Source organism: Coffea arabica, chromosome 10c (genome assembly GCF_036785885.1).
Source record: "Coffea arabica cultivar ET-39 chromosome 10c, Coffea Arabica ET-39 HiFi, whole genome shotgun sequence".
In the NCBI taxonomy this organism is placed as follows: Eukaryota; Viridiplantae; Streptophyta; class Magnoliopsida; order Gentianales; family Rubiaceae; genus Coffea; species Coffea arabica.
In genome coordinates this window covers 31106543-31134106 of record NC_092329.1, presented here as the reverse complement: position 1 = coordinate 31134106, position 27564 = coordinate 31106543, and the positions used below count along the sequence as shown (strand labels likewise).

At 39.9% G+C, this 27564-nt stretch overlaps 1 protein-coding gene across 1 annotated transcript; it reads right to left on the bottom strand.

Annotated features, from left to right (window-relative positions):
* Positions 1–22228: 22228 nt before the first annotated feature.
* Positions 22229–24955, bottom strand: LOC140015896 (uncharacterized). Its single transcript, XM_072068729.1, has 3 exons — positions 24678–24955; positions 23097–24116; positions 22229–22880 (listed from the first exon to the last, which is right to left on the bottom strand). Exons 1-3 carry the CDS (start codon positions 24953–24955, stop codon positions 22229–22231), a joined length of 1950 nt encoding a protein of 649 aa, XP_071924830.1.
* Positions 24956–27564: the final 2609 nt, after the last annotated feature.

Here is a 27564-nt window from a genome sequence, read left to right as displayed (position 1 = left end):
AAAGCAAAAGCAGAAAAGTAACATCACATAATAAGGATACAGGTGGCTCCAAAGCCAACTCATGTGCCATGCGTGATCTCCTGCCGACACTCCGTCGACCGCAAATAATAGTCCGTAGAACTTCACTTGTACACCCACCGACACCTTATCACCCTCACTGGCCAGTCACCTCACAAACTTGCCCGGGCGAACGAAATCACAAACTTGAGCTTGAGTCACAAGCTCGGGTCACAAACTTGGTCACTTCTCGGTGAACCGGATTCACAAAATTGGTTCATAACATGAACCTACAAACTTGGTGACCTCAGACTAAGTTGGACTGCCTTCGACCAAGCCCTTACCGGCTCGAATAGTCCAACCAGGTCAAGAGTTCGCCCCAAACTCACAAACTTCACAAAATTATTCAAAATCACAAACTTTGCAAACTTCACAAACTTTATTCGAAAGTCGCCCCGAGCCACAAGCTCAAGGGTTTTGGTTCCAAAAGGTTCATATACATATGCCAAGTACAATTATACATTCAAATTAGGGTTTAGGTCGAGTGCGATAAAGTACACCCTCGCCTAAGTGCCCTTTTCACATATCTCAAACACATAGCAAAGAAAACACACCAAACTGGCCTGAATACTTACCCAGAAACTGAAATAGCAAAAGTACGAAGTCGGATCGAAATGAACAGCTAGTAGTGGGCCCCACCAGTTCCGCCCAGCTCACCACCGTCTGAAATAGAGGATTGTGTCACATAATATCGTAAACGACTACTATCGTGCCTAAAACAAGCAAAACGGCAAAAACGGCACGCGCGCACGTAAATATGACGAACGGAAACGGAGACGGCCGTTAGCGGAAACGGCAGATTTGACACTCGTTTCTAGTTTACTCATAAGTTGAGCTACGAATATCGGATTAAGGCGTATGAGATGCCATATCGAAGCTTAAAGGATGAACAACAACTGTTATGAAGACATCCAGAACTGAAACTGGAGGCTTTAGTCCCAAATGAACCAAACACAATCACTTACGAAATCTAGCCAATGCACAAATGGTCAGTTTTGAGTGCAAACTGTTTTCTATGCTACACATGGTCAAAAGAGCTGAAAATTGGCAGTTAGATAGTTCATTCCAAACGGAACAACTTTCATGAAGGTCGGCAATCCAAATTCGGAACGGAAATTGGTCATCAGGACCAAAACAGATTTCTGGTCATTTTCACGGGCAGGCCTTGTTTGCTCGGCTATATCTCAGGTTTTATAAATCCGATTCATGAAATTTCAAGGGCGTTAGAAAGCTCTGATATAGGGCTATAAGTTTGATGTTTTGGTCGGAAGCCCAAACAGCTTGTAACTCAGTCAAATGTGAAGCCAAAGTTCCAGCCATAAACTTTCCAAAAACGTACTAGAATCACAAACCGTATTTGACCTCAATATGCGGTAATGGCACCACATTCACTACGGTTATCGGATGGGGGTGTAAGACCCACCATTTCGAAGCTAAGAAACAGGGCTACAACAATGTAGAAGACCAGTCAGTCCAAATCCTAGCACAACTAGGTCAAATATGCAAAATACAAATCCAGAATTACCAAAACAGGTTTGCAAATCACATAAAACTGTAATGACTATAACTTAGTCTATACAAGTCCAAATGCCGAAATTCCAAAGGTATAAGTTACCTAAGACATCCAGCTACATTTTATCAGAAGAAACCAACTCCAAAATCCAAATCAATTCCAGTCAAAATGGCCAATTACTATCGCAGTTTTCGCATTCTGATCAAAGCAGAACAGCTACAGTAATTTCGTCATATCTCACTCTACACTAATCCAAATGACCTGAAATTTTACAGGCACCTCAAACACATCAATACCTACAACTTTCATGTTTTGAGCAAAGTCAAATTCGGCCTCTAACCCTATGATCCAAAACCGGACAGAATTGGGGATTATCAAACCCTAACTTTTCTCAATTCATTCCAAACCCAAAATTGATTGCAAATTCTTATCAAACACACCTATTAGAGTCATTATAGTCCATTACCATTCATCATACAAGGCCACAACATCCCATTCATATTAAACCAGAAAATTCATCATAAAATGGAAAACTTCACCAAATCACTCCAAACCAAGATAAAAACCAGAAATTTCAGCACTTTAATCACTAATAAGCATAACTTAAGCTTCATTAAGTGCAAGAGTATGTTAAATCATCACTTACCTAGTATAAAAGAGAAGAGGAGTTGTAGACCACCTTAGCTCTTCCAAACAAATCCACAAAACAACTCACAACCACCACTTGAAGATGTTTTATGGAGCAAAATCAAGGTTGGATGGTTGGTTTGATGATTTGGAACAAGATTGAAGTGTTTCTTCTTTGTACTTGGAGCAAGAGAGAGAGAAAGAGAGAGAGGAGAGAGCCGGCCACAAGGTGCAAGAAAAATGGTGATTTTTGAGCAATTTTTGGATATTTAATCTTTTGGTCAAAAAAGTCAAGAAAGTGAATAGTAATTCTTAAGTCTTCTCCAATGAAATGGTGACACTTGTCACCACCATTAATGCATTCCTATCCTTTCTTTTCTCTCTCACATCAATCATATCTCACTCTCTACTTATCTCTTAACACCCGATAAATTTTACACAGTATCCGGAATTTAACCTAATTGGCCGAATTTTTCCGAACTTTTCGCACTAGTGGGTCCCACGTCCGATATACGTTCTTAATTTCTCAAAATCTAACCAATACTAGAAAAATCATCTAAAACCCATATTTACTCATGAAAATTATCCTGGAGAATTTTCTAATAAAGAAAATGTAGAAAAACGGGTTTTCAATCTTAACCGGAACTTAGGGTTTAAATCTTAATCCCTACTTAGGGTTTTTTAAATACTCCCAAAACCAAACGTTACCGCCCAAATAATGAATATATCAACGTAGAACGAACTGGGGCCTCACAAATCACATATTTTTTTTTTGACTGCTGAGAATGCAACAGAGGGAGTCGGCTGATGAGCAACAAAGAACAGACATAACAACCCTCTGTAAACTATTCGGAAGCCTAGAAAGAGAAATAAAAGTTCCATCCGAAGATCATGTATTAATCCAAAGCAATTTCATGGAGAATATCAAACTGGCTAAGACAGAGAGTTGTCATTACCTCTGGAAGATTGACCCAGCGTGAGAAGGCGTGAAACGTTGTCTGAGACTGTTGGAAGATGAAGTAAGAACTCTCCTTGGCTGACCCTTTGTTTCTCAGCCGCTCCTTTTTCCCTGAACGTAGCTTTCTGTTTCCTCCTCTCTCGGCCCTCTCCCCTTTTCAGCCGTCACTCCTTAGCTCTCTCTATCTTGTTCTCTCGTTTCAGCCGTCTGATTTTTTGTGCGCCGCTACTCTCCTCTCCAAAACTTCCTCTTTTCTGTGTTTCTCTCTATCCCCTTTCCTTTTCTCAGCCCCTCTCGTTTGCTCTCTCTTTCTCCCTTCTCAGTTTTCCTTAGCCGTTCACTCTCCCCCCTTTCTCTCTTGTCTTTTTCTTTTGCCGTTCACTCCCTTTCTCTCCCGTCTCCCTTTCGTAGTCCTCCTCTCTGCGGCTGTCTTTCTTTTTTTTTTATATGTGAGAGCCCATCAACCCTAAAACCCCAGCAATCCTTCTGTATTTGCAGCTTCAGGAGCCGCCCCCAGGTTTCTTTGCAAACGGCGCAAGTCCGCAGCTTTCATGCTGCGGCAACAATTTTTCCTTTTTTTTTTTTTGCTAATTAAAACAGAAATTAATAACAATAAAAATGAAATAAATGATAATAACAAAATTTTATAATAACAGAAATTGATATTGAACAGCAAATTACAACTTCCATTTTTCATTCCATTTTCTTTTTTTTCTTTTTTTTCTTCTGTGACGCCCCGAAAAAAAAAATGAATTTGAGAACCCGGAAATTTTCTAATTTTCTAGGGTTTATTTTTTTAACGCCCGCCTTTTCCATATTTTCTTGATTAGAAAAATTCCCCAGATAAAGTTTATGAGCAAAAATAGTTTTAAAATGGTTTTTCTAGTATCGGTTAGTTTTTGAGAAATTAAAAGCGTATTTTGGACGTGGGACCCGCAAGTGCGGTAAATGCATTATAATTTTTGACAACTTGTTAGAATTTTGTATTAAGTGATATTATTTTCCAAGGTGTTAAGATATTTGTATTGGAGAGACAAAAAGATAAGGTTTAAACCAAAAGGTGACAAGTGTCACCATATGATTAATTCTTACTTTTGACTACTATTCATGCCTTTACCAATTTAAGCAAAAATTGACTAAAACTATCTTCATTTTCTCCTCTCTTGGCTGAAATTCTTGAAGAGCAAAAGAAAAAAAAGCTCTCAATTTCTTCCTTCTATTTCTTGCTCAATCTTCAAATGCAACCAACAAAACTCCAAATCATTCCATAAAATCTCTTTGCTAAGTGATCTTGAGCTTGGTTGTGAAGTTGTTTGGAAAGCTAAGGTGATTTGTTGCTCTATCTCTTGTATGGCTAAGGTGAGTAGTGGATGAACACCTCTCCTCCCTCTAATGATGTTAAATTCATGCTTGGTGATAGTATGAGATGCAATTTCATGGATTATTTCTTGAGTTTGGTTGAATTGGTGAAGTTTTATTATTTTTGGGGATTTTTCTGTTTTCATATGGATATGATTAGGTGGTCATGTATGATGATTGGAAATGATGTTTAATGACTCTAGGAGGTGGAAAAAGTGATTAAGTGCAATCAATTTCTGTTTTGGAAGAAATTTCAGAAAATTAGGTTTTGTAGTTCTTCATTCTGCCCGAATTTATTGCACCATGTTAGAGGCCGAATTGGCCTTTCCTTAAAACATGAAAGTTGTAGGTATTGATGAGTTTGAAGTGCCTGCAAAATTTCAGGTCATTTGGATTAGTGTAGAGTGAGATATGTCGATTTTACTGTTGCTGTTCTGGGTTGATCAGAATGCGAAAACTGCACTAGTAATTGGCTATTTTGACTGGAATTGGTTTGGATTTTGTTGTTGATGTCTTCTGATGAAATGTAGCTGAATGTCTTAGCTACCATATGCCTTTGGAATCAATGCATTTGGACCTGTATAGACGGAGTTGTGTTCATTACAGCATAGTGCGATTTGGGAACCTGCAATTACGGTTCAGGTTGTGGTATTCTGCATTTTTGACCTAGTTGTACTAGGATTTGGACTGAGTGGCCTTCTACATTGTTGTAGCCCTATCTCTTATCTTCGAAACGGTGGGTCTTGCACCTTCATCCGACAATTGTAGTGCCTTTGGTACCATTACCGCAAAATGACGTCAAAACTGTTTTTCTGGTTTTGAGCTTAACTTTCATTTCCAAACTTTTCCCTAGTTTGACTTGTACTAGTACTACTTGGAGTTTGCTGAATGGCTATTGGATGAACTTGTTGTTGTGTGTGTACCTTTGGGTTGGAATGAGGAAATCATGAAGCCATGACGGCTGGAAAAGTAAGCAAATTTAGGGGAAGTGCTGTCCGAACTTTTAAAGGATTTGTTTGCATTGAGTTTGTGATCTAAGACTTGGGTTTGAGCAAGGCAATGATACATGATGGATGATTTCTGAGCCATGGAGGTGAGTGACCTCAAACTATTTCTGAAGTTATTTATGAACCGTTTCCTGCATTATTTACTTTTGAACTGTTTCCAAAGTTACTTTTGTACCGTTTTCTTGCATTATTTACCTTTAAACTGTTTCCAAAGTTGCTGTTGAACTGTTTTCTTGCATATCATGCGTGCTTGCATATGAGTGTTCCTTGTTTACTGTATTTCTTGACTTATTGGCTTGTTATTATTGATTGATAATGTGTTAAGTGCTTTCAATGATTGTTAAAACGAGTTTTCTAGGCGAGTGTGTACTTTATCGCACTCGACCTAAATAAATATGAAATTTTCAATGATTAATGATTAAATGCTAGTTGCGCATGATGTAAGCCTTTTGGCTGAACTGGCCACGGCCCTTCGTTACCGATCGACTCGAGCCAGAAGCGGACTCGGTCGGGCGATATGGTGACTCTGGGTGAATTTGGTATACTCGAGTATTACCTTGTAGTCCGGCTACGTCCGGATGGGTGGAGTCCGGCTACGTCCGGATGGGTGGAGACCGGCCAACGTCCGGAAAAAAAAAAGATGAACGAATAAAAAGATGAACGAGGGATTATTTACAAAAAAAATGAACGTATCCTTTTCATGAATGTTACTATCGCTTTCCATTGTACATGTTTCTTGAATTATTGATACTCCATATTTAATGTTTTGTAAATGCTGTAATCGTTTCTGGACTTATCATTTGATTTATGACATTATTGATTTATGACATCATTGAAAAGAAATATTGTTAAACCGATTTGATTACTGATTTTCTGGTTACTCGCTGAGCTTCTAGCTCACCCCAAAAATATTTTATTCCCCTCCACAGGGCTCAAGGCGAAGGCAGGACTTGTTGTGCTTATTCACGTGAATGGATGGCCTATATCTTGTACAGTTTTGGATTTGGAAATCATTTGATGTATAGTTGGGAATTAGTTTCCGCTGCATTTGTGACATGTAATTATTGGAGACTTGGATGTATATTTGTGGACCATGTGATGTAATTTTGAGATTTATATTGTAATCTGTTTGAGGAATGTAGTGAACGACTGAGTCCCGGCGAGAGCCGGGCAGGCGGCCCGCCGAACCCTCTGGTTCGCCCTAGGGGAAGGTGGGGTCGTCACAGTTGGTATCAGAGCTTAGGCTTCAGATCTCTGTAGTGTATCCTAGGCTTAAAGTTTAGGATGCCGGACTGTGGGTTTGATTTGACTCTTGAGAGATTTGTGTGGGATGTCTTGACTTGATTAGTACAAGATGGAATGTCGAGGACGACATTCTTTTAAGGAGGGGAGATTGTGACGCCCCGAAAAAAAAAATGAATTTGAGAACCCGGAAATTTTCTAATTTTCTAGGGTTTATTTTTTTAACGCCCGCCTTTTCCATATTTTCTTGATTAGAAAAATTCCCCAGATAAAGTTTATGAGTAAAAATAGTTTTAAAATGGTTTTTCTAGTATCGGTTAGTTTTTGAGAAATTAAAAGCGTATTTTGGACGTGGGACCCGCAAGTGCGGTAAATGCATTATAATTTTTGACAACTTGTTAGAATTTTGTATTAAGTGATATTATTTTCCAAGGTGTTAAGATATTTGTATTGGAGAGACAAAAAGATAAGGTTTAAACCAAAAGGTGACAAGTGTCACCATATGATTAATTCTTACTTTTGACTACTATTCATGCCTTTACCAATTTAAGCAAAAATTGACTAAAACTATCTTCATTTTCTCCTCTCTTGGCTGAAATTCTTGAAGAGCAAAAGAAAGAAAAGCTCTCAATTTCTTCCTTCTATTTCTTGCTCAATCTTCAAATGCAACCAACAAAACTCCAAATCATTCCATAAAATCTCTTTGCTAAGTGATCTTGAGCTTGGTTGTGAAGTTGTTTGGAAAGCTAAGGTGATTTGTTGCTCTATCTCTTGTATGGCTAAGGTGAGTAGTGGATGAACACCTCTCCTCCCTCTAATGATGTTAAATTCATGCTTGGTGATAGTATGAGATGCAATTTCATGGATTATTTCTTGAGTTTGGTTGAATTGGTGAAGTTTTATTATTTTTGGGGATTTTTCTGTTTTCATATGGATATGATTAGGTGGTCATGTATGATGATTGGAAATGATGTTTAATGACTCTAGGAGGTGGAAAAAGTGATTAAGTGCAATCAATTTCTGTTTTGGAAGAAATTTCAGAAAATTAGGTTTTGTAGTTCTTCATTCTGCCCGAATTTATTGCACCATGTTAGAGGCCGAATTGGCCTTTCCTTAAAACATGAAAGTTGTAGGTATTGATGATTTTGAAGTGCCTGCAAAATTTCAGGTCATTTGGATTAGTGTAGAGTGAGATATGTCGATTTTACTGTTGCTGTTCTGGGTTGATCAGAATGCGAAAACTGCACTAGTAATTGGCTATTTTGACTGGAATTGGTTTGGATTTTGTTGTTGATGTCTTCTGATGAAATGTAGCTGAATGTCTTAGCTACCATATGCCTTTGGAATCAATGCATTTGGACCTGTATAGACGGAGTTGTGTTCATTACAGCATAGTGCGATTTGGGAACCTGCAATTACGGTTCAGGTTGTGGTATTCTGCATTTTTGACCTAGTTGTACTAGGATTTGGACTGAGTGGCCTTCTACATTGTTGTAGCCCTATCTCTTATCTTCGAAACGGTGGGTCTTGCACCTTCATCCGACAATTGTAGTGCCTTTGGTACCATTACCGCAAAATGACGTCAAAACTGTTTTTCTGGTTTTGAGCTTAACTTTCATTTCCAAACTTTTCCCTAGTTTGACTTGTACTAGTACTACTTGGAGTTTGCTGAATGGCTATTGGATGAACTTGTTGTTGTGTGTGTACCTTTGGGTTGGAATGAGGAAATCATGAAGCCATGACGGCTGGAAAAGTAAGCAAATTTAGGGGAAGTGCTGTCCGAACTTTTAAAGGATTTGTTTGCATTGAGTTTGTGATCTAAGACTTGGGTTTGAGCAAGGCAATGATACATGATGGATGATTTCTGAGCCATGGAGGTGAGTGACCTCAAACTATTTCTGAAGTTATTTATGAACCGTTTCCTGCATTATTTACTTTTGAACTGTTTCCAAAGTTACTTTTGTACCGTTTTCTTGCATTATTTACCTTTAAACTGTTTCCAAAGTTGCTGTTGAACTGTTTTCTTGCATATCATGCGTGCTTGCATATGAGTGTTCCTTGTTTACTGTATTTCTTGACTTATTGGCTTGTTATTATTGATTGATAATGTGTTAAGTGCTTTCAATGATTGTTAAAACGAGTTTTCTAGGCGAGTGTGTACTTTATCGCACTCGACCTAAATAAATATGAAATTTTCAATGATTAATGATTAAATGCTAGTTGCGCATGATGTAAGCCTTTTGGCTGAACTGGCCACTGCCCTTCGTTACCGATCGACTCGAGCCAGAAGCGGACTCGGTCGGGCGATATGGTGACTCTGGGTGAATTTGGTATACTCGAGTATTACCTTGTAGTCCGGCTACGTCCGGATGGGTGGAGTCCGGCTACGTCCGGATGGGTGGAGACCGGCCAACGTCCGGAAAAAAAAAAGATGAACGAATAAAAAGATGAACGAGGGATTATTTACAAAAAAAATGAACGTATCCTTTTCATGAATGTTACTATCGCTTTCCATTGTACATGTTTCTTGAATTATTGATACTCCATATTTAATGTTTTGTAAATGCTGTAATCGTTTCTGGACTTATCATTTGATTTATGACATTATTGATTTATGACATCATTGAAAAGAAATATTGTTAAACCGATTTGATTACTGATTTTCTGGTTACTCGCTGAGCTTCTAGCTCACCCCAAAAATATTTTATTCCCCTCCACAGGGCTCAAGGCGAAGGCAGGACTTGTTGTGCTTATTCACGTGAATGGATGGCCTATATCTTGTACAGTTTTGGATTTGGAAATCATTTGATGTATAGTTGGGAATTAGTTTCCGCTGCATTTGTGACATGTAATTATTGGAGACTTGGATGTATATTTGTGGACCATGTGATGTAATTTTGAGATTTATATTGTAATCTGTTTGAGGAATGTAGTGAACGACTGAGTCCCGGCGAGAGCCGGGCAGGCGGCCCGCCGAACCCTCTGGTTCGCCCTAGGGGAAGGTGGGGTCGTCACAGTTGGTATCAGAGCTTAGGCTTCAGATCTCTGTAGTGTATCCTAGGCTTAAAGTTTAGGATGCCGGACTGTGGGTTTGATTTGACTCTTGAGAGATTTGTGTGGGATGTCTTGACTTGATTAGTACAAGATGGAATGTCGAGGACGACATTCTTTTAAGGAGGGGAGATTGTGACGCCCCGAAAAAAAAAATGAATTTGAGAACCCGGAAATTTTCTAATTTTCTAGGGTTTATTTTTTTAACGCCCGCCTTTTCCATATTTTCTTGATTAGAAAAATTCCCCAGATAAAGTTTATGAGTAAAAATAGTTTTAAAATGGTTTTTCTAGTATCGGTTAGTTTTTGAGAAATTAAAAGCGTATTTTGGACGTGGGACCCGCAAGTGCGGTAAATGCATTATAATTTTTGACAACTTGTTAGAATTTTGTATTAAGTGATATTATTTTCCAAGGTGTTAAGATATTTGTATTGGAGAGACAAAAAGATAAGGTTTAAACCAAAAGGTGACAAGTGTCACCATATGATTAATTCTTACTTTTGACTACTATTCATGCCTTTACCAATTTAAGCAAAAATTGACTAAAACTATCTTCATTTTCTCCTCTCTTGGCTGAAATTCTTGAAGAGCAAAAGAAAGAAAAGCTCTCAATTTCTTCCTTCTATTTCTTGCTCAATCTTCAAATGCAACCAACAAAACTCCAAATCATTCCATAAAATCTCTTTGCTAAGTGATCTTGAGCTTGGTTGTGAAGTTGTTTGGAAAGCTAAGGTGATTTGTTGCTCTATCTCTTGTATGGCTAAGGTGAGTAGTGGATGAACACCTCTCCTCCCTCTAATGATGTTAAATTCATGCTTGGTGATAGTATGAGATGCAATTTCATGGATTATTTCTTGAGTTTGGTTGAATTGGTGAAGTTTTATTATTTTTGGGGATTTTTCTGTTTTCATATGGATATGATTAGGTGGTCATGTATGATGATTGGAAATGATGTTTAATGACTCTAGGAGGTGGAAAAAGTGATTAAGTGCAATCAATTTCTGTTTTGGAAGAAATTTCAGAAAATTAGGTTTTGTAGTTCTTCATTCTGCCCGAATTTATTGCACCATGTTAGAGGCCGAATTGGCCTTTCCTTAAAACATGAAAGTTGTAGGTATTGATGATTTTGAAGTGCCTGCAAAATTTCAGGTCATTTGGATTAGTGTAGAGTGAGATATGTCGATTTTACTGTTGCTGTTCTGGGTTGATCAGAATGCGAAAACTGCACTAGTAATTGGCTATTTTGACTGGAATTGGTTTGGATTTTGTTGTTGATGTCTTCTGATGAAATGTAGCTGAATGTCTTAGCTACCATATTCCTTTGGAATCAATGCATTTGGACCTGTATAGACGGAGTTGTGTTCATTACAGCATAGTGCGATTTGGGAACCTGCAATTACGGTTCAGGTTGTGGTATTCTGCATTTTTGACCTAGTTGTACTAGGATTTGGACTGAGTGGCCTTCTACATTGTTGTAGCCCTATCTCTTATCTTCGAAACGGTGGGTCTTGCACCTTCATCCGACAATTGTAGTGCCTTTGGTACCATTACCGCAAAATGACGTCAAAACTGTTTTTCTGGTTTTGAGCTTAACTTTCATTTCCAAACTTTTCCCTAGTTTGACTTGTACTAGTACTACTTGGAGTTTGCTGAATGGCTATTGGATGAACTTGTTGTTGTGTGTGTACCTTTGGGTTGGAATGAGGAAATCATGAAGCCATGACGGCTGGAAAAGTAAGCAAATTTAGGGGAAGTGCTGTCCGAACTTTTAAAGGATTTGTTTGCATTGAGTTTGTGATCTAAGACTTGGGTTTGAGCAAGGCAATGATACATGATGGATGATTTCTGAGCCATGGAGGTGAGTGACCTCAAACTATTTCTGAAGTTATTTATGAACCGTTTCCTGCATTATTTACTTTTGAACTGTTTCCAAAGTTACTTTTGTACCGTTTTCTTGCATTATTTACCTTTAAACTGTTTCCAAAGTTGCTGTTGAACTGTTTTCTTGCATATCATGCGTGCTTGCATATGAGTGTTCCTTGTTTACTGTATTTCTTGACTTATTGGCTTGTTATTATTGATTGATAATGTGTTAAGTGCTTTCAATGATTGTTAAAACGAGTTTTCTAGGCGAGTGTGTACTTTATCGCACTCGACCTAAATAAATATGAAATTTTCAATGATTAATGATTAAATGCTAGTTGCGCATGATGTAAGCCTTTTGGCTGAACTGGCCACTGCCCTTCGTTACCGATCGACTCGAGCCAGAAGCGGACTCGGTCGGGCGATATGGTGACTCTGGGTGAATTTGGTATACTCGAGTATTACCTTGTAGTCCGGCTACGTCCGGATGGGTGGAGTCCGGCTACGTCCGGATGGGTGGAGACCGGCCAACGTCCGGAAAAAAAAAAGATGAACGAATAAAAAGATGAACGAGGGATTATTTACAAAAAAAATGAACGTATCCTTTTCATGAATGTTACTATCGCTTTCCATTGTACATGTTTCTTGAATTATTGATACTCCATATTTAATGTTTTGTAAATGCTGTAATCGTTTCTGGACTTATCATTTGATTTATGACATTATTGATTTATGACATCATTGAAAAGAAATATTGTTAAACCGATTTGATTACTGATTTTCTGGTTACTCGCTGAGCTTCTAGCTCACCCCAAAAATATTTTATTCCCCTCCACAGGGCTCAAGGCGAAGGCAGGACTTGTTGTGCTTATTCACGTGAATGGATGGCCTATATCTTGTACAGTTTTGGATTTGGAAATCATTTGATGTATAGTTGGGAATTAGTTTCCGCTGCATTTGTGACATGTAATTATTGGAGACTTGGATGTATATTTGTGGACCATGTGATGTAATTTTGAGATTTATATTGTAATCTGTTTGAGGAATGTAGTGAACGACTGAGTCCCGGCGAGAGCCGGGCAGGCGGCCCGCCGAACCCTCTGGTTCGCCCTAGGGGAAGGTGGGGTCGTCACAGTTGGTATCAGAGCTTAGGCTTCAGATCTCTGTAGTGTATCCTAGGCTTAAAGTTTAGGATGCCGGACTGTGGGTTTGATTTGACTCTTGAGAGATTTGTGTGGGATGTCTTGACTTGATTAGTACAAGATGGAATGTCGAGGACGACATTCTTTTAAGGAGGGGAGATTGTGACGCCCCGAAAAAAAAAATGAATTTGAGAACCCGGAAATTTTCTAATTTTCTAGGGTTTATTTTTTTAACGCCCGCCTTTTCCATATTTTCTTGATTAGAAAAATTCCCAGATAAAGTTTATGAGCAAAAATAGTTTTAAAATGGTTTTTCTAGTATCGGTTAGTTTTTGAGAAATTAAAAGCGTATTTTGGACGTGGGACCCGCAAGTGCGGTAAATGCATTATAATTTTTGACAACTTGTTAGAATTTTGTATTAAGTGATATTATTTTCCAAGGTGTTAAGATATTTGTATTGGAGAGACAAAAAGATAAGGTTTAAACCAAAAGGTGACAAGTGTCACCATATGATTAATTCTTACTTTTGACTACTATTCATGCCTTTACCAATTTAAGCAAAAATTGACTAAAACTATCTTCATTTTCTCCTCTCTTGGCTGAAATTCTTGAAGAGCAAAAGAAAGAAAAGCTCTCAATTTCTTCCTTCTATTTCTTGCTCAATCTTCAAATGCAACCAACAAAACTCCAAATCATTCCATAAAATCTCTTTGCTAAGTGATCTTGAGCTTGGTTGTGAAGTTGTTTGGAAAGCTAAGGTGATTTGTTGCTCTATCTCTTGTATGGCTAAGGTGAGTAGTGGATGAACACCTCTCCTCCCTCTAATGATGTTAAATTCATGCTTGGTGATAGTATGAGATGCAATTTCATGGATTATTTCTTGAGTTTGGTTGAATTGGTGAAGTTTTATTATTTTTGGGGATTTTTCTGTTTTCATATGGATATGATTAGGTGGTCATGTATGATGATTGGAAATGATGTTTAATGACTCTAGGAGGTGGAAAAAGTGATTAAGTGCAATCAATTTCTGTTTTGGAAGAAATTTCAGAAAATTAGGTTTTGTAGTTCTTCATTCTGCCCGAATTTATTGCACCATGTTAGAGGCCGAATTGGCCTTTCCTTAAAACATGAAAGTTGTAGGTATTGATGAGTTTGAAGTGCCTGCAAAATTTCAGGTCATTTGGATTAGTGTAGAGTGAGATATGTCGATTTTACTGTTGCTGTTCTGGGTTGATCAGAATGCGAAAACTGCACTAGTAATTGGCTATTTTGACTGGAATTGGTTTGGATTTTGTTGTTGATGTCTTCTGATGAAATGTAGCTGAATGTCTTAGCTACCATATTCCTTTGGAATCAATGCATTTGGACCTGTATAGACGGAGTTGTGTTCATTACAGCATAGTGCGATTTGGGAACCTGCAATTACGGTTCAGGTTGTGGTATTCTGCATTTTTGACCTAGTTGTACTAGGATTTGGACTGAGTGGCCTTCTACATTGTTGTAGCCCTATCTCTTATCTTCGAAACGGTGGGTCTTGCACCTTCATCCGACAATTGTAGTGCCTTTGGTACCATTACCGCAAAATGACGTCAAAACTGTTTTTCTGGTTTTGAGCTTAACTTTCATTTCCAAACTTTTCCCTAGTTTGACTTGTACTAGTACTACTTGGAGTTTGCTGAATGGCTATTGGATGAACTTGTTGTTGTGTGTGTACCTTTGGGTTGGAATGAGGAAATCATGAAGCCATGACGGCTGGAAAAGTAAGCAAATTTAGGGGAAGTGCTGTCCGAACTTTTAAAGGATTTGTTTGCATTGAGTTTGTGATCTAAGACTTGGGTTTGAGCAAGGCAATGATACATGATGGATGATTTCTGAGCCATGGAGGTGAGTGACCTCAAACTATTTCTGAAGTTATTTATGAACCGTTTCCTGCATTATTTACTTTTGAACTGTTTCCAAAGTTACTTTTGTACCGTTTTCTTGCATTATTTACCTTTAAACTGTTTCCAAAGTTGCTGTTGAACTGTTTTCTTGCATATCATGCGTGCTTGCATATGAGTGTTCCTTGTTTACTGTATTTCTTGACTTATTGGCTTGTTATTATTGATTGATAATGTGTTAAGTGCTTTCAATGATTGTTAAAACGAGTTTTCTAGGCGAGTGTGTACTTTATCGCACTCGACCTAAATAAATATGAAATTTTCAATGATTAATGATTAAATGCTAGTTGCGCATGATGTAAGCCTTTTGGCTGAACTGGCCACTGCCCTTCGTTACCGATCGACTCGAGCCAGAAGCGGACTCGGTCGGGCGATATGGTGACTCTGGGTGAATTTGGTATACTCGAGTATTACCTTGTAGTCCGGCTACGTCCGGATGGGTGGAGTCCGGCTACGTCCGGATGGGTGGAGACCGGCCAACGTCCGGAAAAAAAAAAGATGAACGAATAAAAAGATGAACGAGGGATTATTTACAAAAAAAATGAACGTATCCTTTTCATGAATGTTACTATCGCTTTCCATTGTACATGTTTCTTGAATTATTGATACTCCATATTTAATGTTTTGTAAATGCTGTAATCGTTTCTGGACTTATCATTTGATTTATGACATTATTGATTTATGACATCATTGAAAAGAAATATTGTTAAACCGATTTGATTACTGATTTTCTGGTTACTCGCTGAGCTTCTAGCTCACCCCAAAAATATTTTATTCCCCTCCACAGGGCTCAAGGCGAAGGCAGGACTTGTTGTGCTTATTCACGTGAATGGATGGCCTATATCTTGTACAGTTTTGGATTTGGAATCATTTGATGTATAGTTGGGAATTAGTTTCCGCTGCATTTGTGACATGTAATTATTGGAGACTTGGATGTATATTTGTGGACCATGTGATGTAATTTTGAGATTTATATTGTAATCTGTTTGAGGAATGTAGTGAACGACTGAGTCCCGGCGAGAGTCGGCCAGGCGGCCCGCCGAACCCTCTGGTTCGCCCTAGGGGAAGGTGGGGTCGTCACATCTTCTCTTTACTTAAATAAAAATAACAATAAAGAAATAACAATAAAATGCAATCAAAAACACAAATGCTTGTAACCTGAAATAATATATATTTTTCCTCTTTTCTTTGAAAAATAATTAAAATGTATCAAAAAGTGAATAATTTTCACTTTTTTTTTCCAAAAAATAAGCCAGTATGCATTAAACCATTTTTCCCTTTTCTTTTTCCCCCTCTTTTTTCTATTTTCACTTTTCTCTCTTTTTTTTCTCTAAAAAAAATCTACGCTAAAACTTATAAATTAAAACTACAAAAACAACTAAAAACTAAAAAGGGAATAAAAATAAAATAAAACCTAAAAAAGCTAGACAAACGAAAATGAACTAAAATGCAAAACCGTCTAAACAAAAATCAACCAATTATCACTAAAACCAAACATACAAAATTAATTCAAAAATTTGGTGTCTACAGTTTGCCCCTCTTTGTCTGAGTTTTGAAAAAACTTGAGACAAAGAAGTAGACACCAAAAACTTACCTGTGTTACTTGGCGGCAAAATGATCTCAACGAACTAGAATTCTAAAAAATGGGACTGACCCAAACAGAAATTAAACGGGACTGACCCGAACAGAATTTAAACGGGACTGACCCGAACAGGAATTTAAACGGGACTGACCCGAACAGGAATTTAAACGGGACTGACCCGAACAGAAATTAAACGGGACTGACCCGAACAGAATTTAAACGGGACTGACCCGAACAGAATTTAAACGGGACTGACCCGAACAGCATTTAAACGGGACTGACCCGAACAGAAATTAAACGGGACTGACCCGAACAGAAATTTAAACGGGACTGACCCGAGCAGAATTTAAACGGGACTGACCCGAACAAGAATTTAAACGGGACTGACCCGAACAGAATTTAAACGGGACTGACCCGAACAAGAATTTAAACGGGACTGACCCGAACAGAATTTAAACGGGACTGACCCGAACAGAATTTTAAAAAAAAACTTCACTTGGGAAAGTTTAAACAATGAATTGAGAGAGTTTTTTTTTTTTCTTCTTTTTTTCTGAGAATAGTTCAACTTTTACACCAAGAAGGAAATTTGGATCTTTGTGATTGAAGCGAGAGCTGATGTTGTTTCTTGTGATCGAATTTTGCAAATAACATCGATTTTTGCCTACTGGGAAGCTTTGTCTGTCATTGATTTAGGCGCCAAAGAGAGAGTGGCTGCTTTTGCTTGTAAATGCAACATTCCTGCAAGAAAAGAAGAAATAATGGACTTGCCACCATTATTTGATCCGGTTTGCCTTGAGAATCGTGTAAACATGAGTCTTGTGATGCTTTTACTTCTGCTTTGCGACGTTTGCCTTAGTCGAACTTGAAACCTTTCAGATTCTGAGACTGATAAAATACGGATTTACCACGTCATCCAATCCAGGTGGTAGCTTTGTTGCATGTTACTCTCTGTAGCTGATGATTGAATCCCTTATCTTTGCCCAAACCTTAGAGTTTATCATTCATTTGAATTCAATGGTGAAAGAATGATGCGTGAAAATTTATCACATAACAATCAATGTATATGCAAGATTATTTCCTATGTCAGGCAAAGATGAATATGCAAAAGAATGCAGACAACCATAGATAGTAGAATGCAAGTGAATTAAAGAAACCAGGAGATTTACATTTTTAAAAAAAAGGTGTTTATACAGAAAATACAAGTTTAGCCAATGAATATCATATTCAAGACTTCGGATATTTTCGCTTCGAAATCCGATACTGGCAGAAGTTTCACAAATATGAGGAAAACCCTCAATGAACCAGGTTACCAGCTGTTCCTTCTCGAGCTTGACTATTGTGCAAACCTACCTTGGCGCCCTTTCGGGTTTTCACCAAGGTTGCCCCCACCCTTTTATTTTTGCTTTTGTTGTTTTTTCTTTTTTCTTTTTTTTTTCTTTCTTTCTTTTCTTTTTTTTCTTTCTTTTCTTTTTCTCTTTCTTTTCTTTTTCGAGGCGCCCTTTCGGGTTTTCACCTAAAGCAACATGAAATATCTCGACCATGATCGACTCAGAAACATGAGTTAAAGATTTTTGGCATCAGTAAAATGTACTTCCCTTATAAGATTAGGCGAAGACATTACAGACATCACCTGCCAGTTGATTAACAAATTTTCTAATAGAAATGCAGCAAGTGACGAAAGCCAGGACTTTGGGCTTTGTAATGAGGTCCGGTGGGGTGCTTTGAAAAAGGTTGAAGGCTTGAAAGCAAATTTTAATATAAGAGGTGAAATAACTTAAGATTGCACTCTTTGAAAACAACTCCAAAACTGAGGAAAATTTGCCCCAGTTTGATCAGCTTTTCTCTCTTTGCATTTTTCACTGCATTTTCCTCACTTTTACATTTTTCTTTGAAAAACTGAATTTGCCCCAGTGTAAAGGTTTTTTCTCTTCTTTCTTCTTCTTTTTTTTTTCGAAATAAATTTACCCCAGTGTGGGGTTTGCCATTCTCAAGGGTTATCAAACGAAATTTGTCAATTCTGATGGCTCAAAGGGGACAAGTAGAGATAAAATATTTTTTAGTGTAAAAGAAGATGGCCTGACTTGCATTTCGCCATTTGCACGAATTTCTAAAGAAAATTTGCATGATCAAATGAAAATTTTTTTGCACATATCTGAGTTGATGGGTTGAGGGAATGCCCGTCCATCCATTTCCGCCAAGATGAGCGCTCCGCCAGGTAATACCTTTTGGACAATGAACGGCCCTTGCCAATTTGGAGCAAATTTGCCTTTAGCTTCATCTTGCATTGACAGAATCCGCTTCAGTATCTTATCACCTTCTTCAAATGTCCGCTGATGGACCTTTTTGTTGTAAGCCCGGGCCACACGTTTCTGATAGCACTGACCATGACAGATAGCATTGAATTGCTTCTCATCTATCAAAGTCAATTGCTCATGACGCTGCTTGATCCAATCGGCCTCCTCCAATTTAGCTTCCATAAGGATTCGTAGCGACGGAATTTCAACCTCAGCTGGTAATACAGCTTCCATTCCATACATGAGTGAATACGGCGTTGCCCCAGTTGATGTTCGGATAGAAGTCCGATACGCAATTAATGCATAGGGCAACTTTTCATGCCAATCGCGGTGCCTTTCTGTCATTTTGCGGATAATCTTCTTCAGATTTTTGTTTGCAGCTTCTACGGCTCCATTCATCTGAGGTCTATAAATAGCAGAATTGCGGTGTCTGATCTTGAATTGCTCGCATAGTCCATCCACCATGTCATTGTTCAGATTCTTGGCATTGTCAGTGATAAGCGTTTCAGGCACCCCAAATCGACAGATGATGTGATCTCTCAAGAAATTGGTAACTACCTTCTTCGTAACATGTTTAAACGATTCCGCTTCAACCCACTTGGTGAAGTACTCGATCGCCACCAATATAAATCGATGTCCATTTGAAGCAGGAGGATCGATTGTACCAATCACGTCCATACCCCACATTGAACAGGGCCACGGGGCGGTCATGCTATGCAACTCAGTGGGTGGAGCGCGTATAATGTCACCGTGCATTTGGCATTTTATACATCTCCGGACAAAGTCTATACAATCATGCTCCATAGTAAGCCAGAAGTATCCGGTTCTCATGATTTTCTTCGCTAGCAAATGGCCATTCATGTGAGGTCCACAAACACCACTATGCACTTCTTTCATCATATATTGAGCTTCGCCTTCATCAATGCACCTTAGAAGGTTCAAATCTGAGGTTCTTTTGTACAACACTTCTCCATTTAAGAAAAATTTTGAAGCCATTCTACGCAGAAAACTCTTGTCTTTTGTACCAGCATGCTGAGGGTAGGACCCAGTTTTGAGAAACTCTTTAAGATCATTAAACCAAGGAATAGTATCCGAGGACTCGTCTGCAACCCAGCAGTGGGCTGGCTTGTTTTGAAGTTGAATTTGGATTGGTTCGATCTTCAATTCATCTGGATATTGGATCATGGAAGCCAAGGTGGCCAAAGCATCAGCAAATGCATTTCGGGCTCTCGGGAGATGTCTAAACTCCAAATTTTGAAACTGCTTGGCCAAAGTGAGCAGACTACAATGGTAGGGTAGAATTTTCGAATCTTTGGTTATCCATTGCTTCAAAGTTTGGTGCACGAGCAAATCTGAATCACTAAAAGCTATCAACTCCTTGATTTCCATTTCTAACGCCATTTTGAGACCAAAAATGCAGGCTTCATATTCAGCCACGTTATTCGTGCAAGCGAATTGCAATTTGGCAGCGGCAGGGTAGTGCTTCCCTTCGGGTGACACCAAAACAGCTCCAATTCCAGCTCCGAGAGAATTCGAAGCTCCATCGAAGAAAAGCCTCCATTCAGGACTTTGTTCACTTATATCATCTGCAGCGCCTACAAATAGGACCCTCTCGTCAGGGAAATAAGTACGGAGTGGTTGATAATCATCATCCCTTGGATTTTCCGCCAAATGATCAGCTATAGCTTGCCCCTTGACCGCCTTTTGTGAAGTGAAAACAATATCGAATTCTGAGAGAATTATCTGCCATTTCGCCAAACGCCCAGTCAGATCGGCTTCTCCAAAAGATACTTCAAAGGATCAGACCGGGAAATAAGATACGTGGTATGACTCAACAGATAGTGTCTCAACTTCTGGGCTGCCCAGGCCAATGCACAGCAGCTTTTCTCAATGAATGAATAATTAGCCTCGTACTGCGTGAACTTTTTGCTTAGATAGTAAATGGCTTGTTCTTTCCTTCCAGAGTCATCGTGCTGACCTAGAACACACCCTACTGCTCCTTCAAGCACGGATAAATACATAATCAAAGGTCGGCCCGGTTTGGGCGGCACTAAGACTGGTGGATGCAACAAATAATCTTTAATCTTGTCAAAAGCCTGTTGGCACTCCTCATTCCAATACAACGGCACGTTCTTCCTCAATAATTTGAACAACGGCTCGCATGTGGCAGTTAGTTGGCCAATGAACCTCCCGATAAAATTGATCTTCCCTAAAAAGCTTTTCACGTCCTTCTGAGTTTTTGGCACTGGCATGTCTCGAATTGCTTTGATTTTCGCCGGATCTATCTCTATGCCCTTCTTGCTAACAATGAATCCCAACAGCTTACCCGCAGGTGCTCCGAAGGCGCATTTCGCAGGATTTAGCTTTAAATTGTACTTCCGCAACCTCTCGAATAATTTCTTCAGATCAATCAAGTGGTCCTCTGCCCTTTTAGACTTGATTATAATATCATCCACGTAGACCTCCATCTCCCGGTGGATCATATCATGAAATAGGGTTGTCATGGTCCTCTGATATGTTGCTCCAGCATTCTTTAAACCGAAAGGCATGACTCGGTAGCAAAAGGTACCCCAAGGGGTAATGAAAGCAGTCTTCTCCCTATCCTCCTCTGCCATCAAAATTTGGTGGTAGCCAGCAAAACAATCGCAAAAGGTTTCAATCTCATGTCCGGCAGTATTGTCTAAGAGAATGTGAATATTTGGTAGAGGGAAATCATCTTTAGGACTGGCTTTATTAAGGTCTCTATAGTCAACACAAACTCTCACTTCTCCACTCTTTTTTGGAACAGGGACTGGGTTTGAAAGCCAAATTGGGTAATGGGAAACAATGATAATGTTGGTTTTGAGTTGTTTTTCAATTTGCTCTTTTATTTTGAGCCTTATATCTGGTTTGAATTTTCGGGGTTTTTGTTTTACGGGTGGAAAAGAAGGGTCTGTGGGTAACCTATGCACCACCACATCAGTTGAAATGCCAGTCATATCATCATAGGACCACGCAAATACATCCTGGAACATGGTCAAGAATTCAAGCATCTCCTTTCTCTGCCTTTTATTCAAATGAATACTAATCTGCACTTCCTTAACTTCATCCTTAGTGCCAATGTTTACTGTTTCTGTCTCTTCCAGGTTCGGTTTCGGTTTTTCCTCATATTGTTCAAAGTCCTTTGCAAAAGAATCGAACACCTCCTCATTATCACTCTCGCTTTGGAGTTCGGATTCACAGACCTCCAAGTCGTGAGTGATATAGAGATTGCCATTATCGAATTCCAGAATAGTAATATCCAACGGGTCAAACAGTTTTATTTTTGGCCATCTGAAAGAATTAACGAATGTGGGACAATAAGCAAATAAACATACAACAAACAAATGAAACAAGCAATATGAATATAAACAAACGAATAAACAACAACATAACAAGAACAACTTGTGCATTTTCATAAAACCTTTGATTGAAAGCAAAGCAAAAGAAAGCAAACGGAAACAATATTTACATATGCAGATTTTAGCCAAAAGTAAAGATGCTTTCATTAACTATTTACAGAGGCAAAAGTACTTTTCCATGAATTCGCATGCATGACAAACCCCTTTAGGTTTACCGAAACTCCTTCTGAACAGGCAGGAACTCGGCTGTCCAATTAGAAATGGATCCCTCGGGGACGTCAGGAAATTCAGCCTCGTTTGGGAAATCGTCTTCAAATGTTGCCCCAATGAACAATTGGGACAAACTATCCTCGATTTCTTCAGTTGAATTACCCTCTGCTGTGATTATCTCAGTTGGCCGTGGAAAGGTATACCGCAACGGTGGAATGTCAAAAACCCTTTGTCGGCCCTCTTTTTCTGCTCTTTTACGCTCCTTCATCTCTTTGATGTCCTTGGTGGTTGGCCGGAAACCCAAACCAAACGTATCCCTTTTTTCCATAATCTCCACTGGCTTCAGGATCCCTTGCAGTTCACGCCCCAACCCCTTGTCGAATTTGTATCCTCCACGAATCATTTCTCTGGCCATCATTACACTGGCCTTTGAGAGAGTTTGTTCCTCCGTGGTTATCCAACTTACGGAGACTATACCGGATGTGCTGTGAGGGGACATAGTAACACTTCGACTACCCTCCTCTTTAACTCCAGAATCGGTGATCACCAGGCAGTCCTCTTCAGCAAAGATAGTGATTAGTTTGTCATTTACCACGAACTTGAGCAATTGATGCAACGAAGACGGCACAGCTCCCGACTTGTGAATCCATGGCCTTCCAAGTAAGATATTGTAAATGCTCGGGAAGTTCATGACTTGGCAAGTTATTTGAAATTGGGCCGGCCCCATCTCGATTACTAAATCTGCCTCTCCTATTGGCTCCCTCTGCGCTCCATCAAACCCTCTAACGATAGTCCCTGAAGGCCTCAGCTTGATGTCTTGCAATCCTAGCTTCTCCAAGGTACTCCAAGGACAGATATTAAGTGCGGACCCGTTGTCAATTAGCACCTTCGGCAGCATTTTCCCGTTGCACCTCACTGTTATGTACAACGCCTTATTATGTCCAATGCCCTCCGTCGGCAATTCATCATCAGAAAAAGCAATTTGCTTGTTGAATAATACGCTCCCAACCACGTTTGAAAAATTATCAACAGAAATGTCCCTCGGAATTTGAGCCTTAGTTAATACATCGATCAATGCATCCCTATGCACGTCCGAAGAGAAAAGTAGGTCCAACATGGTTATCTGGGCAGGTGATTTGCTTAGCTTTTCCACTATGTTGTATTCACTTCTCTGGAGTCGTTTAAGGAAATCCACGGCTTCTTTCTCGGTGATTGTTGGTTTGATGGGTGGCTCAGAACTATTGGCTTGAATTGGAGTAGTAGTCTCAAATGGATTTACAGTCTTCCCCGATCTGGTAACTACTGACACTTCCTTCTTTGCGGTTGAATTTTCCCCAATCTGTATGCTAGGCTCATCGTAATTCCACGGCACTTGTTGCAGACTTAATACGGGCTCCTGCTTCGGGAATTCGATGACTACTGGTTTCAAAGCTTCATTCTCCGCTGGCGTGAGATCTAAGACAAAAGGCTTGTTATCTTCTTCGAATGGCAACTCTATGACAAACGGTTGGTCCGTGACTCCAAACACTTCAGCTTCTATTGCCAATTTCTTGATTTGTTCCTCGTACTCCGCATCGTCCATAATAACCCCAACATGCTCTGGTAAGGGGTTTTGATTTACGTTTGGCCCTTGTGGCTCCCTTTTCCTGATCACGATTTCTCCAGACTCAACCATATCCTGAACTTTATGCTTAAGCGCCTTGCAATCCAAAGTTGCATGCCCAGGTGCCCCTGAATGATAGGCGCAAACAGCTTGCGGGTTATACCAGGCGGGCATGCCATACGGATAGGTAGGAGGTGGTACTGTACCAATTTTTCCAGAGGCCCTTAACTGGTCATACAGTTGGTCTAAAGGCCTACCTAAATTGGTAAAAGTACGACTAGGGGGCCTGTTGTAGGGTTCAGTGGGTTGAGGATAGTTGTAAGCAGGTCTATTTGGAGGAGGAAATCTTGGGTTAAATGGAGGTCGAGGTCGGTTTTGGGGTGGATTTAGTTGAGAAATTTGGAAAGGGGCGGAAGGTGGGTTAGTATAGTTTGGGCGAGGTCGAGGGTGGTAGATATTGGTAGTATATACATGGTTTGGGCTTGAATAGTAGTAAGGGCAAGGTTGTTGGTAGGTTGGGTTGTGTTGGTATCGGGGTCGGGGTGAAGGGTTGTGGTTCCAAATAAATGTTGCATCCCCCTCTTTCTTTTTGAACGGCGGCTTTTTCACATTGCTTCCTTGACCTTGTAAAGCATCCAACTGAGATTTAAGGGCAGAAACATTGACAATCTTTCCAGCTCTCACAAAGTCATCAAACTCCTCAAGTTTATTTACAATTGCAGCAAACGAACATCCGGTCATACGGAAAATCTCTTCGAAGTACGGCGGATCATGGGCTTTTATGAAAGTACGTATGATTTCATCCTCGGTCATTGGTGGCTCGACCTTGGCAGCTATTTTTCTCCACCTCTTGGCATAGGTCTTGTGGTCCTCGGAAGGCTTCCTTTTCGTTCCTTCTAACGTAGTTCGGGTCGGAGCCAACTCGCAGTTGTACTCGTACTGTCTCACAAATGCATTAGACAAATCAATCCAGGTTTTCACGTCTTCAAGTTTCAGGTTAGAATACCAGTCAAGCGCATCCCCTTCCAGACTCTCGGGGAACAACCTTAAAGGCAAATTCTCATCGTCCACGGGCTTTCCCAATTTGTTGGCAAATAGTCGGAGATGTGTCTTGGGATTACCCATCCCATCATATTTGTTAAATTTAGGGGTTTTGAACCCCTCAGGCAACTGCACGTTCGGAAAAAGGCACAATTCATCATAATCCAGGACTCCCTGCTTATGCAACCCCTGGCTCTTCCTTATAAATTCATCGAAACGATCTAGACGTTTGAGCAACTTCATATCAATTGGAGCAGAAGATTCACCCATTTCAGGCTTATTTTGGAAAGTGTGCTCCGGTATCACGGGTTATGCGGTGGTTTGATAAAAAGCTGGTGGGTTCTGATGCATGTTTGGGTCGATTTGAGGCTGAAACCCTTGCCCATAAGGAGGATAGAATGGAGGATTTTGAGTATAAGCATATTGCGGGTTGACAATTCCCTCAAACGTGGTTTGCATTGAAGGAATAACAAATGGTAACGTGGTCTGGCTGGGAGGAATAACAAATGGTTCAGATTGTGGTTGTGTAGCGGGCACAGGCTCAGGTTGCACTCCGCTACTAACGAGTTCGTCGATTAACCTCTTTTGAGCGGCCATTTCGGATGCCATTTCCCCAAATTTTGCGAGTAATTCAGTCAACTGAACCCCAGGACTTGCGGCCTCCGGCTGGGTAGTTGCAACGGCCTTATCGGACGATTCTGGCTGAGTGCTCATGTCTACACGATTCCTTTGGGCCTTACTTCGGGATCGCGTAATAATGGGGCTTTTCCGAAAAGCTATTTTGAAATTTACCTGAGAATGCAAAAGACTTCTTTAGATAAACCAATGATTACTGAATTTCTGCAATTTATTCAAAAGAGAAAAAGAAAAAGAAAAAGACATGAGTTAGTAGCTATTCGAACAATTCGGATGCATGTCCTAGTTGGGGAACCCTTTTTGTGCCAAGGGTAGGCCTAGCATGATGCAACACTTTCGGAATGAGACCCATTAATCAAACCTGTTATTTGACAAACACTTTGTGAAAAGAGATTCATTTCATTGCAGAAACCAAATACATCTGTTTACATCATATCGCGAAGGCGATTTCGTACAAGATCACCAAAGTTCCTAAGTCTATCCAATACAGAATCTTTACTTTCTCTAGCATATGGCATCTGGACACGGTCGGCTTGATCATATAATTCCCCACATTTCCGCTTCATCTCTTGGCGCCTTTCTCGCTCCTTCTCATATAACCTCTTGTTTTCTTCTGCCTTTCCTTTGTGCACTTCGATGGATTTCTTTAACTGTACCACCTCCATGTCCTTGGCTTTAATGATGGCTCTCAGCTTCTTAATTTCCTCATACGGCTCATGTTGCAACCCTTGCGTGGTGGAATCTTTCAACCAATCCTCGTATGGTGCGGTCATTACCCCCTTCTGTTTGAGCTCCGGAAGATAACGAATGCTTCTATCGTCGGATATTGTTCTCCAAGATTCAGTGATTTGGCTCTTCATAGGGATCTCTTTTGGGCATACCCCCTGATCAAAGAAAATGGTGACTTCACTAAACTCGGAAATCGGTGGCGGCCCCTGAATGCGACCTAGTTGTCTGAGAAATCTTTTCGGGGTATATGAGATGATTCCTTGAGTACCCAGCAAAAGAACACGTTCAGATTCCTTAGTGCGAAGTATCGGCTCAAAGCAGTCTGTCCAATCTAATACCCACCTAATGTTGAAATCTTGCAATGTTTCCAAGTAATCCACGCATTCGGATGCGTTCTTAGGTAGATCTCCCTCGTTGACTCTTTTGGGATGTGTGATTACCCAATTATATCCAACCATCGGCAAACTATCAGCAACTGATGCTTGTCTCTTAAAATGTTCCGTAGCCCATATGTATAAAACCAAGTTCGCCCCATGGAAAAACTTTTCTCCCTTTCGACAACCAGTACAAGCTAAGAAAATATCTGCGAGAATGGTCGGGACTATAGAACATTGCTTACCCTGAATTCCTAAGAAAAGGTCATTCACAATTTTTGCTGATTTGAAGGCTATCTTTTGATCTTTTCGCGGAAAGAGATAGGTCCCAGCCATAACTACCCCATATACTAGTAGCCTTTTGCGCTCCCATACGGCTTTGGAAGTGAACACAAAATCCGTCACATGCCTCTCGAATCCATCACGTGGCGCAAATCGTTCAAACAGAATATTCACGGCGACGCCCTGATCTGACCCTCGTAGCACGGACTCTTTCAATCCTATAATCTGACAAAAGTCGGCCTTGTCGGAAGCAAATGGAAACACCAAGGCAGTTCCACGTGTGGGTAAACCAAGGAGGCCAGCTACTTCTTCGAGTGTTATAGTCATTTGCCTATTGCCTATTCTAAAAGCAGTACACTCGGGGTCCCAAAGATGAACTAAAGCCTCTACCAAATAATTGTTGGATTTGATCTGCTTAAAGTCTCCAATTGGTCCTAAAAATTGGGCTACTTGATTCAGTTCACTAGGTAACATGAAGGTGGGCCATTGTTGAACCTCAGTTGATGGTATTAACAACTGGTAGATGCGGCGAGGGCAAGCCATCTGATAATGAAGAAGGTAGTTTGTCAATTACCTTACCTACGAGTCTCATTCCTCCAGTTATGCGATAATTTAAACGTGCAGTCCCTTGAAGGGTTAAATACCCATGGGACACAAAAGGGTTGGTTTTAT

Excerpts from the sequence above, each read along its gene's own strand:
- LOC140015896 (XM_072068729.1), bottom strand. The coding sequence starts at position 24,955 with ATGGGTAATCCCAAGACACATCTCCGACTATTTGCCAACAAATTGGGA. Across the intron at positions 24,117-24,677 it reads CACAAGACCTATGCCAAGAG|GCCCCCTAGTCGTACTTTTA; the intron begins GTGGAGAAAAAT and ends ACCCTACAACAG. Across the intron at positions 22,881-23,096 it reads AAGGTGCTAATTGACAACGG|GCCATGGATTCACAAGTCGG; the intron begins GTCCGCACTTAA and ends CTTACTTGGAAG.